Source organism: Biomphalaria glabrata, chromosome 7 (assembly GCF_947242115.1).
Source record: "Biomphalaria glabrata chromosome 7, xgBioGlab47.1, whole genome shotgun sequence".
NCBI classification, from domain to species: Eukaryota; Metazoa; Mollusca; class Gastropoda; family Planorbidae; genus Biomphalaria; species Biomphalaria glabrata.
The window spans coordinates 29542734-29556202 of record NC_074717.1 but is presented as its reverse complement, the minus strand read 5'-3'; the positions used below and the strand labels follow the sequence as shown (position 1 = coordinate 29556202).

The 13469-nt window shown below is 35.1% G+C and overlaps 1 protein-coding gene across 5 annotated transcripts; it reads left to right on the top strand.

Moving 5' to 3' along the window:
* The first annotated feature begins 4982 nt into the window (after nucleotides 1-4982).
* On the top strand, nucleotides 4983-12562 carry LOC106068296 (uncharacterized). Of its 5 annotated transcripts, none has more exons than XM_056035278.1 (8): nucleotides 5583-5600; nucleotides 6016-6099; nucleotides 6733-7045; nucleotides 8301-8457; nucleotides 8582-8704; nucleotides 9998-10222; nucleotides 10582-10790; nucleotides 11511-12562. In XM_056035278.1, the coding sequence occupies exons 3-8, from the start codon at nucleotides 6766-6768 to the stop codon at nucleotides 11876-11878; spliced, it is 1362 nt and encodes a 453-aa protein (XP_055891253.1). In that variant the 5' UTR covers nucleotides 5583-5600; nucleotides 6016-6099; nucleotides 6733-6765; the 3' UTR covers nucleotides 11879-12562. The 5 variants fall into 5 exon arrangements, with proteins under 5 accessions (XP_013083074.2, XP_013083070.2, XP_055891255.1 ...); XM_056035279.1 differs by lacking the exon at nucleotides 5583-5600 and adding an exon at nucleotides 5753-5771; XM_013227620.2 differs by lacking the exons at nucleotides 5583-5600; nucleotides 6016-6099 and adding an exon at nucleotides 4983-5132 and having other exon boundaries at nucleotides 10001-10222.
* Nucleotides 12563-13469: the final 907 nt, after the last annotated feature.

Below are 13469 nucleotides of genomic sequence, written 5' to 3'. Positions count from 1 at the left end.
TTTTCTAGTTTTCCTCCATCTGGCCATTCGATAAGTATTCCAGCTCCTCCATTTGTGGTGGCTTTATGGGATGAGCCATCTGTGTAAACTCTGATCCACTGATTGCTAGGGTAATTGGTATGTAGAAAACAGTTCACTATTTCCTTGAGCTCTGTTGGTCTGTAATCAGATTTTCTTTTTATTTTTTCAATATGGTCCCTTATAGTAGGAAGAGGGCTTTCGTCCCAGGGTGGAGATTCATTATAGTGTTTCGAGGATTCCAGAGTAATTTTTTCAAGTTGGTGTTTCTTTTTTAGGTTTAGAGATTCCTGTATGAAATTGGTCCTTTTGAGACGGTTTTTTGTGCCAGTTTTGTGGATTTTTGTTCTGAGTGGGTGCCTCTCCAAGGTTTCCAATTTAGTGAATTGGGAAAGGATTTTTATTTCTCTTCTTTCATCCAGAGAGATCAGGGCAGCGGTTTCCTCCATAGCTCTTATGGGTGTTGTTTTGATTGCTCCTGTCATTATCCTTAGACCAATATTTTGAACCTTGTCTATTTTTCTTAGGTTAGTTTGGGCTGCTGAGCCCCATGCTGTGGCACCATATTCTAGTACAGGTCTTACATAACTGGTATAGGTCTTTTTCAGGATGTTGTGATTAGCTCCCCAATCTGTGCCAGCTAATTTTTTCAAGAGGGATAGTCTCTGGATGCCTTTACTCTGTGTTTTATCTATTTGGTTTTTCCAGGTTAGTCTCGGGTCATAGGTGACTCCAAGATAAGTAGGGCTGTCATTTTTTTCTAAAGCTTCCTTATCTAATGTTAATTTTATTGTTTGTTGTTTTGTTGACAGTGAGAATATGGTATATGTTGTCTTTTTTGTGTTAATGGACATGCCCCAGTCTTTGGACCAATTATTGAGTTTATCAAGAGCATCTTGTAATCGAAATTTCGATGTTCCTACATATTCTTCTGTGCTAATTAAGGCAAGGTCATCTGCATACATGCTGCTCTTAACTTTTTTGGGTAGGTTTTGATTTAGATCGTTTATGAATATTAGGAAAAGTGTTGGGGATAGGACTCCTCCTTGGGGGACACCATTTTTTATACCCACTGTGTGGCTTCTTTGTCCTTGCAGTTGGAATGATCTCCCTAAGTCTTCTACTCATCAGCTGTTGTGATGGTGAATACGGCAGTCCGCTTGTCGGAGTATTTCCATACTAGAGCATACTCCCACTTTTGTATGCTTTTTTTGCTTTCGCACAAAACATAAACAACCAACAATGACGTATTTTCTTCATGCAGTGGAAAATTAAGAATTTTTTGCCTATTTGGAATTCTGGTCAAAACTCCTGCGCCCAATTAATGTAGTTCAGAAGAAACTACAAAAGTCTGGACTGCACATACGGGAAGCTGCTGAAGAAATTAGTACCCTTTCATGCTTTCTACAAAATGATGAGAAACTGACAAAACCCAATCCATGGAAAAATCAAATGAAGGTAGTGAATACTATGGATTCCCTGTAATCAAAACAACCAGAAGAAAGAAAAGACTTGATGGGAAGTTGAGTTCTAATGTAGGACTGTCAATAAAACTGCAATTCAAACGTGTTGCGACAGAAGTGCTGGACAGATTTCATATGGAGATGAAGGGCAGATTACAAAGGCTGGAAAGAAAATGAATACCTTTGGGTTTCTTCTTGAACCAAGACACCTATTGGGTGATGACACGCTTATGACAAATTGTGTTACTTTTTCCTGTTTGTATGATGAAATAAATTGCAGATCGCTTGTTCAATGATGTCATTGATGCACGAGCACTTTTCATCAACAAACCAGTAATACAATCACCATTAGACATATTGCGGAAACAGGCTTCATATGGTAATTACGTGGGCTCAAACCTTGCAACCTCCTCCGAATACCGCTAACTCAGGCCAATTCCATTGCGTCATGTGAGAGATCATTCTCAAAGCTCAAGTTCATCAAAAACTATCTGAGGAGCACAATGACGCAAGAAAGTCTTATCATGGCTTTAATGTCAGTGAAGTCACAAATACTAGAAAGTATCGATGTAGATCAGGGGTCTCAAACTCATATCAGCATGTGGGTCACAGTGGAAAGTAACAATCAGTCACGAAAAGAGAATGTTTTTTCGTTAAATTTACAAACACTACTGTCACTGCAGTTAAATTCTAAAATAAAGTTTTTATATAATTATTAATTACATTTATTGTACTTTATACATGCACAGACAGTTTAGTTTACTAAAATAAGTTGTGGTTGCCTCTGCCACTAATAAAAAAAGCAGAAACTGTATTCCCCCCAAAAAAAACAAAAAACTATAATTACTAGGCCTACTGCAGATGGCTCGTCACTCATGTTTCTGTCCACTCAGCTGAGAGCGTTTGGCAGAGACCAGACCATCGACGTTAGGCCTGAAGTCGCGTGTAGTGGCAAGCCGCAAGGTTGCTCTCAGATGCTCACCAGTCAGTCTTGATCGTAATGCTGTTTTGTTGACCTTCATTCTGGAGAAAAACTGTTCGCAAACGTACGTACCCCCAAACATCGCAGGAATTCTAGCAGCTGCGCAAAATAAGTTTGAAAACTTCTCTCTGGGATGAAACTGGTAGAAATCTGGAACGCCAACATCAGCGTATTTTTGCTTCAGAACAGTGTCACACTGCAGGTCCAGTAGTTCCATCTGAACTTCCACTGGAACGTTTTTCACGTCAACTGCGAACGGAGTGGCAACAAGGGAAAAATGTGGTTCGAGAGCAGTGAATTGCTGAAAGCGGTGTTCAAAATCTTCAAGTAGTCTGAAGAGGATGTCTACGTAGTCTTTCAGGCACTGTAGTTCAACCGTTATGCTCTGTAGAAAAGAGAAATGAGCCAGGTTTCCATCTGCCAGCTGGCCCACAAAGTCAGCTTGCATCTGAATGAATCAAACATCACGGTAATCAGCTGCTTTGTGCCCTGTAGTTGTGAATTGATTGCATTTAGATGTTGCGTGATGTCAGTAAGAAAAGAAAGATCCGACAAAAACATTAGGTCACTGAGCTGAGGTATGTCTCTGTCTTTCATTGCCATGAGCAATGGTATTTCCCGTCTCAGTTCAAAAAATCTCTGCAGCACTTTTCACGACTCAACCATCTGACTCCATATGATACAGCAACTCTCCGTATTCCGTTTCTAAATCAGCTAGAAATGACACAAACTGTCTGTGGTTGAGACCCCGTGCACGTATGAAGTTCACCGTCTTCACAACAACATCCATCACGTTCTTCATTTGTAGACTTTTGCCACAGAGTGCTTCTTGGTGCAGAATGCAGTGTATGGCTGCAAAAGGTCCCGCCAAGATGAGCTGATTCCGTTTCTCTACCATTAATCCAAGAACACCAACCTTCTCTGAACACATTGCTGGTTCACCGTCCGTAGCCACTGAAACAAGGTTTTTCACGGTAGCCCACACACCTGTCAATACAAGCTTCCAGTTCTTTAAACACGTCGCGTCCAGTCGTCGTTCCTTTCATGGCTAGTAAGTCCAATAGCTCTTCAACAATGTTCAAGTTTTCGTCGACCCCACGAATGAATACGGCACAGTATGCGGTGTCTGTTACACCAGTAGACTCGTCCAGTGCAATGGAATATGCTACAAAGTCTTTTGCAGCTGCAATCATTTGCTGTTGAACATTTGTCGCTGACTCGATGATCCTGCTTGCCACTGTGTTCGCATACAAACTTATGCCTTCGAAGAGCTTCTTTTTCTCGGGGCAGATAATTTCACACGCATGTAGCATACACTCTTTTACAAACTGGCCTTCAGTGAATGGTCGTGATGCCTTTGCTATCATCTCGCTAACAACAATTTAAAGCTTGCTTTCACTGAATCTTGACACAAGTACTCCATCCCTCCCCATCTTCCTCTCTTTCTCCTGTTTCGCTAACCGCGTGGCCTGATTAGCCACGAGGCCAAACGGTCGGGGCAGTGGTATAATGATGGCCAGATTCTAGCCGCTAGCGGCCAGCGGTAAGAATCAGGCCACCGTTCACCCAGCTGAAAGCCTAATCGCTCGGTGGGCGACAGTGACACCTCATTTAATGATTTGTGCAGTTGTAAATCATTTCACGGCTTATTTGTGGTCATTGTAAATTATATCTATTTTTTTTCAATTCGCGGACGTGGTCGCTGGCCACACAAAATAGATTCGCGGGCCACATGTGTTTGAGACCCCTGATGTAGATGATGTTATAAAAATGTCTTTGCTGCACAGAATGCACGACGTTAAGCGATATGAATTGAGATTTGTCACTTGTGCATTATTTAGCTAATAAACAACGGTATTATTCATTAAAAGAGTCTTAATGATTATTTTTTTGTTAAGTTTACTGATATACAGAACCATTTTGATTTTGGGCTTATTATTTTTTGCGTACATTATCTCATGTCATATGTCGAATGTCAAAATGCAAGGGGCCCGCAAAGAGGTCAATCCCCCCGGGCCCCCAAATCCCTCTACGCCCCTGGGGCGGACCCAAGACTATTCAAAAATTAGTATGTATGACTTCATTTTTAGAATGTATCGGTTAAAAGCAAAAGTATAGATGTGCGTATGTGTGTGCGCGTATTATAAAGCTGTTCCAATTCAACGTAACAGATAGGCCTACTGTACGATTGGTGGGCCATAAGCATGTTAAGTGAAGCATTAAAATGCAGACAGTTTTATTGTAACTGTAGTCTACGTGTATAAATAGGCCTACATGACGTTACGGAAACCTAAACATCTAAGGTTTTAATTTTCGATGGATTATCAAACTATATGTCATATGAGGACAGGTACGGGATACTGCATGGGCATAACTCGAATGTAAGGTAGACCTAATGCTAATAGCAGGGGGGAAGATCTAATCAATTTTTATACCGGTAGGCATAAGTAGCTAGTTAGATGGATACATGATATAAATGAGAGATTTTTTTATAAAATAAGCAATTGATTTTTTTTTTTCGTGTTTGCGTCGTGCATGTCTATAGAATTACACAAAACTAAGCCAAACCAGGATTTCGCATAAATGCAGCCAATCAAAGTGAACGATTGTAGTTTTCGAGGTGAAGATTAGAAGCCATTTTTTGCGTCGTCTAGATCTCCATTTTGGCGGTAATGAAATGTTTTAATTTGAAGCTAAATTAATGATAATTTCTTACACCACCATGTATCAGTAAACAAACTTTAAAATTATTGTCTCATTTTTTTTCATTTCAATCAATATTTGACCATGCACTACAAATCTACTTGCTTAGGTATACGATAGAATTCAGATCTAGATTTACAACTTGGCTAAACTAATGGCCAAAATATTCGGGTTTTCTTGCCAGCTTGTATTCGGTGTTATTTAGCCAAAATTATTTTTTTACATCACGTCAACCATCTTTAGAATTTGTGTTTTTTTTAGACTAACAAATCTAGAGTCTAGAATAGTCTAGATTTAGATCTAGAATCCAAAGAAGCAATGATTAGTCTAGATCTAGAGTCTATATACTGAACAAAAGAACTTGCACGTTATAATAGATCTACTTGACTTAAGTCAAGAATTTGAATGAAATGCTAAAATTAGGAATTGTAGATGTAGATATAGAATCTATAGACTTAGACGTCTTAGATCTAATCTATATCATTATTAATTTAAAAATTAATGTTAACAACTTAATATGAACTGAATACTGAATATCATACTATTATTACTATCATAGTAGTCAGTAGATCTCTATATGAAGTATATGACTATATCATTAACAAGTATATCTCTATTAGATATGTGTAGGATATAAAATATAATTATAATTATGTTCTATTTTGAAGTAAGATTTTGTAAGATATTGTCATTAGTTCTCTAAACTGGGCCAATTTTGTTATATCAAATTCTATGAATAGCATATAAGTTAGGCCTACTTATTACAATGCTTACTTATAAATATCAACTCACTCTGTCTGGTAAAAAGTGTGTTAATGTTATTTCTCCCACACCCATTCTCGGATCAAGTTGAAACTTCTCATGAATCAATCAATAACATTATGAATCAATGACAAAAAAAAAACAAGTAACCAATTAGTCAATTAATTGCTGGTAATTAACTCTTTTATCTCCATAATTATTTTCCACATTCTGACGGAGTTGTTAGTTTTTCACATTTGTACATTCTACCCTGTTATCATTAAACTTCAATAACATTTTTGTAATTTAATCAGAAAACATTACTTTTGGTATAGAATTATAGGAGAATGCATGCTCTTTTTATATATATAACACAATACAAGTTTATAAAACCAAAAATCAATTTAATTTAATGGGGTCAAATCAACGATAGTATTGTTAATAAGGAGAGAAAGAGTTAATTATTTTGTTTCATACCAAACAATGGAAGCTACTCCTTCAGTATTCACATATATGGCTAAATTTGTTGGGTTTGGTCCCCTTAAATAATTGTTAATACCATTTCTCCCTCATGCATTCTCTGTTCAAGTTGATACTTTGAACTATTATTTATTATACCTAGCAAAACGTGAATCAATAAAAAAAAAATGTTTGATATTGAATAAGGGAAATAACTTGTACATTATTGGTAGATATAGTGTTAAGGGCAGATAAGCTTTGTTTTTTTTTAAAAGGATTTTTTAAATATTCATATATTATTGTTTTAATTTTAATGTGACATTTTAATTTAAATATTACTATTATTATTACTTTTTTTCATTTCAGAGAACTCAAGTGTAATGAAATTGTAGCCAGTCAATGATGGCTGAGCAAGAAGATTCTGTAGATAATAAGACGATGTTCCCAGAACATGAAGGGGAAAATGAGAATGAAAACGAACATGATCAAGAACAAGATAATGAAAATGAAAATGACATTGAAAATGACCAGGAAGATGGAGTCAATGGTGATGGTGTCAGCGATGATGCTGTCGACACAACAGCTGATTTTTTAAAGATTTTTCAAGGGAAAACAGAGTTTGATAGCTGGGAAGAGTTCTCAACATTGTTTGAAGAGTTTCAGAAAGAAACAGGCTCAGGTAAAAAAATTTACAAGGTTTACATAAACTTAATATTTTTTCAAGGAAAGCAAGATGACTAATTGAATTTGTGTAATAGAAACTTATAGGTGACTTCTGCAAACAGCGCAGTACTTCTGAACAACCAAATAGGAGTGCAGCAAGGATGCATTCTCTCTCAAGCTCTTTTTAATGAATTTCTGGATTATATTATGATGAAAACTCTAGAATTCTAAGGATTTACTACTATCCTGACTATAAAAGCGCGACCTATTTCCTATCTCAGAAGATATAGACCTCTTGGAGAAAATGCACACCAAGTACAAGATCTTACTTCAAAACTGGATGCTGCAGCTAGAGCAGTTGGCATGGAAATCTGTGCAGAATAGAGCAAAATACTAGTTTGTGGTGGAGATAGTAGGAGTTGTTGCATACAGTTGAATGGCCTAACATTAGAACAATAAAAGAGATAAAAACCCGTTAAAGCTTGGCATCTGCTGCTACGAGCAAACTGTAGAAAATCTGGAAGAGTAACGTAAGCTTCCAAGTAAAAATAAAACTGTATTCTTTGCTAGTGTTCTCTGTACTCCTTTATGGTTGTGAAAGTTGGACACGAAATACTGAAACCGAAAGAAGAATTCCCAGCCCTTGAGAGTAAATGCTACAGAAAAATGCTGGGTATCAGATACCAGGAAAAGAAGACAAACGAGTTTGTACTGTTACAAATCAACTCAACACTCTGGCAAAAAGGAGGAAGAGACTAAAGCTGAGCAGGTTTGGTCATATTCAAAGACATCCTTTAAGGAGCAGAAAGAAGGGGTTGTCTAAAGAAAAGCTGGCTGGGCAATGTTAAAGAATGGATGGATGACTGAGAACAATGGAAGTTTTTGGTTATGTGAACTGTCACAGCACCCCTACATGGGGACAGATGAGATGAGATAATGATGATTGGTGAACACAATTGACTAAACATTTAGAGTATATAAATATATTTCTATTATAAGCTTGTTGTATTAGCTTGTATTCTCACTAAGTCTTGGCCTCCTTTTACTACACGTGTAATGAAAGGTAACAATCACACTAAAATATTGAGAGTGATGTTAAAAAAAATATTTTCTTAAACTTAATTTTGGTTGTGGGAAAAAAATCATTTTATATTTGTTTATTTATACTTTCAAACTTTTATATGTTATAGATATATAAATCCTAACTATAAATTTCATTTTTAAGATTTGTTCTGCATTTCTCTTCTTAAATATGTATTTATATTAAATAGCTTTCAAACCAAAGTCAGCCACCAGTTTAGAATATGCCAATGAAAGACGTGTGAAAGACAAAATTCCTGACCGCTTTGTTTATCAAACTGTAAAAATGGTCTGCAATCATTATGGGAACCCAATAAAAAAGGAAAACAGTGCAAGGAAAGCCAAAAGGTTGGTTCCCATTACTTTGATGTCAAGAAAACACTTTTTTAAAAAATTTAGTAAAGCTGATTAACAACTTACAATACCTTTAAAATTAATTGACAGGAGAATATGTATACTTAATTATTTTCAGATATGTTGGTCTTGGATGTGAAGCAATGGTACACTTGCGTTACAAAGCTGGAAGTTTGAACATTGTCAGCTGTAATCTAGAACACAAAAATCACAAACTGTTTATTGGCAATGAGATCATCAGGTGCAGTTTGTTGTCTAAAATAAATTAAGTTAGCTACAAGGTGTTACTATATTCCATTCAAACAAAATGAAAATAATTGCAAATTGTATTAACTAATCTAAACTATTATATTTTGCATAAAATTGTATTGCTTTACATTACATAAGTAATAGAGATATAGATAGTTGGGCCTCTCTTTTGGGAATACCTAGAATAATAACTTCAAAGTGAGTTATTAAATGAATGGTTTTGAGATAGACAATGGAGCATATTTTCTAAAACAAAAACAAAACAACACATTTAATGATGCTGTTTAATATCACAAAACTGTTCATTTCAACAGAATTATGTAAATGATAATTAATGAATGATAATATTAGATTGTAGTGAAAATAAACAAAAGGGTGTTTTAAAGTTAACACAGATGTGCATCACTCAATTATAATCATATTGTATTTTGGTGTAAAAAAAAAAAAGATGTGGGTGTTTTCTTTTTTTATCAGGGTACTTTTAATTAATAATAATGTGTTGTTAAATATGGAAAACTTTGAACATCGAAGCTGCCAGCAGTGATTGGAATTTAAAAATAACTATTTTATTATTTTATAAGACAAAGACTTCAGTTTAAACTAAATTTAATACTACAATTGTGGATTGGTAGCAAAATAATGGGGGGGAAAAAGGGAAAAGAATTTTAAAAGTTATACTGAGATGAAAAAAAAAATGGAATGTAATATCCACCTAAGTACTATGTACTGATATAATAAATTATGCACATCCTTTTTGTAAACCTTTTCTTTTTGCATAAATTAAAAACATTCTATATTAAATGATTACGATAAAATACTTCTTAAAGTAATCATTTTTGCTTACATTCTTACTTGTTTATATGGATCCAAAAGTAAAAGGGAAGTATCAGTAAACGTTGATCCCCTGTTAGCAATGCCAATAGCTTAATAGCAATATTTTTTTTAACATTAATACACATTTTTATTTATCTAATTGTAACCATAGATGAGGTAAAATTTCGGTATCAAAGTAAAAATTTAGTTAGTACCCATTTTTATCATATTGATTTGGTAGAGGGCTTCCAGAAAACCAAAAGAAAAAGTCTACCACCAAGATTTAGAATTCTCAACCCTCATTTTCTCCACACTTTTTTTTTCAGGTTGATTTGAAATAAACATTTGTTATTCTTTTTGTTATGGATAATTTTCTTCAGCTGTATTCAAAATAGCATAAAAAGATAGTTTTTACTCTGTCTTACTAAACATTTCTCGTTTTGAACTTGAAACACATGTCTTTTGTTATCAGCAGGAGTGTGCGATCATTTTCTTTCACTGACGATATTGATTTCCTCATGGCAAAAGTAGTTATGGAGCACAACCCATTTTCCACATGGAACTCAGAGAAAGAGTGGCTTGCCCTTGTTGACGATTTACAGAGTAGGGACTCCCGTATGAAAACAGTTACCATTCGTGTAGTTAAAAAGAGAATAAGATTTTTGATTGATAGATACATGGCCAACAGCAATGGAAAGTGAGTTTTGATTTTTGAATATTTTAATGATTTAAACAAAATATTGTGTAATCTTTTTTGAATGAGTTAACAATTTACAAGTTAAAGTAAAAGATACATTCAGGACAAATTTAGTATTTATTCTACATAATAGTAAGAGGGCACATAAATCCTGCTCATTATTAAATATGTACTTACATGTAAGCTAATCTTACATTACACATTTCAATTGGATTAATTCATGAAATTCCAAAAGCTAGGATTGATATCTAAAACACATTTTGTTACAAATAATGAAGAATGCCATGAGTTATAACTGAATTGCTATCTCAGTGTTGGGTCTCTTAATGTTTAATCTTGATATTGTGTACTTTGTTAAGGCCACCTCTACCTGATGATGAAATGGGCATTATTCTTTATGAGCTGGCAAAGGCAAAGCAAGATGCTATAGACAATGTTCCAAAGCAGCCTCCTAAAAAAAGGGGGAGAGGAAGGCCAAGAAAAAGAGAAAGAGAAGAAACAGAAGATGAGGAAGATGAAGCTGATGATTCCCATATGGACTTTGATGACTCTCCCAATTTTTCTCCTGGTAAGTTTAAATTCAGTAAAGTCTAATCTACAGCAAGACATACTTAAACTATCCCATGGACCTGTGAAAAGAATGTTGGAGCATCACTGAATAATATAAATATATTGCAAAGCTACTTCCCTTGTAAAGGAAGCCTGTGAGGGTATTTTGCTTTTTATCTTTGCTCCTAGTTCTTCAATATCATAGACAAACTATTCACTGGCACACCATATTTCAGGTTTTCTTGGGCATTTTTATTTTCTTTTGATGTCTTGAAGCTGAGTAATTTTCCTTTCAATTCTAAGAGATCTGTATTTTCTCTTTAAAGACTTTGACGTTGAAAAAAATTGAGCATGCTATTTTGTTTAGAACTTAAAATTGTGTTACAGTCAGGGGCAGCATAAAATTACTTTAAATTTAGTAGTTTTTGGTTCTGATTGATTCTGTAATTAATAAATTTGTAAACAAATTTTGAAAAAAAAAAAAGATATTTGAAAATTTGACATTTTCTGTACTTCAAAATTAAATACAATTCTTGGACTAATGTCAGGTATCTATTAAATAGACGTGGGTTAACTCTGTAATATCCTTAGTTCCAAATAACTATTCAATAGATTAAAACTCAGACAGAGCCATCTGCCAAAGCAATTTTATCAAGCAAATATTATTTATTTATTGGAAGTAGAATAGTTCTTCAATTAAAAAATAAATAAATTTAGAGTTGTTTTTTAAATCTCTTAGGTATAACATCTCCAGCAAAAAAGCCTAAGATAACAGCAAGATCATCTACAGGTGGAGATCTCTCAGCATTCCTCAGATACCTGGAGAGGAAAGATGAATACGAAAGGAAATTAAGACAGACTGAAATGGATCTTCGTCGAGAGGAACTTGAGCTCCATAAAAAAGAGCTTGAAATGCAAAGGGAAAAGTTTGAATTTGACAGACTTGAAAGGCAGGCTCATCTAGAGCTGTTGAAAGCCCAGTTAGAGACATTCACCGGACACAAAGCAGCTAAAATTGTGATTCCAGATGGGAAAGTTTTGGATGGGAATGCTGTGACTGAGTATACAATAGTTGTGAACAATGACCAAGCTTTTGCTACCCAATGACTATCTGAGTAAAATGTTGAGCCTCCGTCTAGTCTATTATTTAGTCCTAAGTTTGGAGCCCAATATTTCAGATTCACATAATGTTAATTCTATGTGGCTCAATATCTTGGATATGTCAGAATAGCTCAATTCACTGTAAGATCTGTAAAGCTTTTTTTGTCTTTAAGATCCATTTAGAGTTACATTATCTTTAGATTTTTGTATAAAAAAGGATTAAAAGTGGGGCATTAGAAGGTAAAAAAAAAGTTTAGCTAATATGTGTATTAAATGTATTATAAACTATTATGAATCAGTTGTACAGTTGTGTAAATAGTATGGTGGCATTTCTCTTCATCCTAAAAGAAAAATGAATAACTTGACATTGTTTAATACTTTCACTTTAAATGATTATGTCAAGAAATGTTGGTGCTACCAATCAAAATATGTATTATATATATATATTTGTAAATATTATGTTGTTATGATAGCATATTCATTGGATGAAAGTTGTTAACTTTTTCCTCTGGAGTTTCACTAAAAGTGTTGAATGTTCAGTTCCGCAAGCTATCATATTATTACTTCTTTGACAATGATAATGTCTTATGTTCATAAAGTTCTGTAAATAATTATGTTGTTGATATTTGAAATCAATGAATTTGTTTTTGTTTCCATTGCTGATGGCAATAAATTGAATGTCTTAATGAACTTTATGATTTTGTTAGTAATTAGTAAATTGATTCAAAGTAAACAATCCTGAATATATATGATTATGATTTGGCTTCCAAATCCAGGGGTCTCGAGTTAAAATCCTGGTGAAGACTTGGATTTTTAGGGCATCCCTTAACATGGGCATAGCCAGGATTTTTTTTGGGAGGGGGGGGGGACCCCCTGGCCAATATATGTGTGTGTGTGCATGTACATAATAAATCTTTATTACAATCTGACTCTTCATTCTTTCAGAAGACGTTTATTGTACCCTAGAATATATTCTTCCTGGAGTTAGTGGAAAAATTGTAAACTCTCAGCTATTGCCAGCAAGGGGGTCTGGGGGAGCGCTGTGAATTCTCCCAGTGGGGTTTGGGTCTGAGCCCTGCCGCCAAACACTATTTCCGGTATTGAAAGACAACAAAATGCATATTCTAAGGTATCTACAGTGCATTATCCTGCTATTAAAAAGTTATATTTCAAAAAACCTAATGTGCCATTCTTACTTATTTAGATCCTCCCATGCCGTTCGGCGCATTGGACGGCAAACTGCTTCCACAAAAATCTGTCACTGACAATGTCTGAAGCCTCTTCCCACCTGCTCATGGACCTCCATGAAAGTGTGGCGCCAAGTCGTACTAGGATGTCCCTGTTTGGATTTTCCTCGAAATGGCATGCATCTCTTATTATGCCTTTATTCATTTTGTCGGAGACATGTCCAGCAAACTTCATGCGACGCTCTGTCACAACTTTACTAAGGGGTCAACAGCATAGGATTTCCTTGATTGAGACTCAATCTCTATAACGGACTCCTAAAATCCGTCTTAGCCATCTTTGTTGAACCACATTTAGTCCTTTTCAATTTTGGCAGATGACTATTCACTGCACTTTATTAATGGAGCCTAGC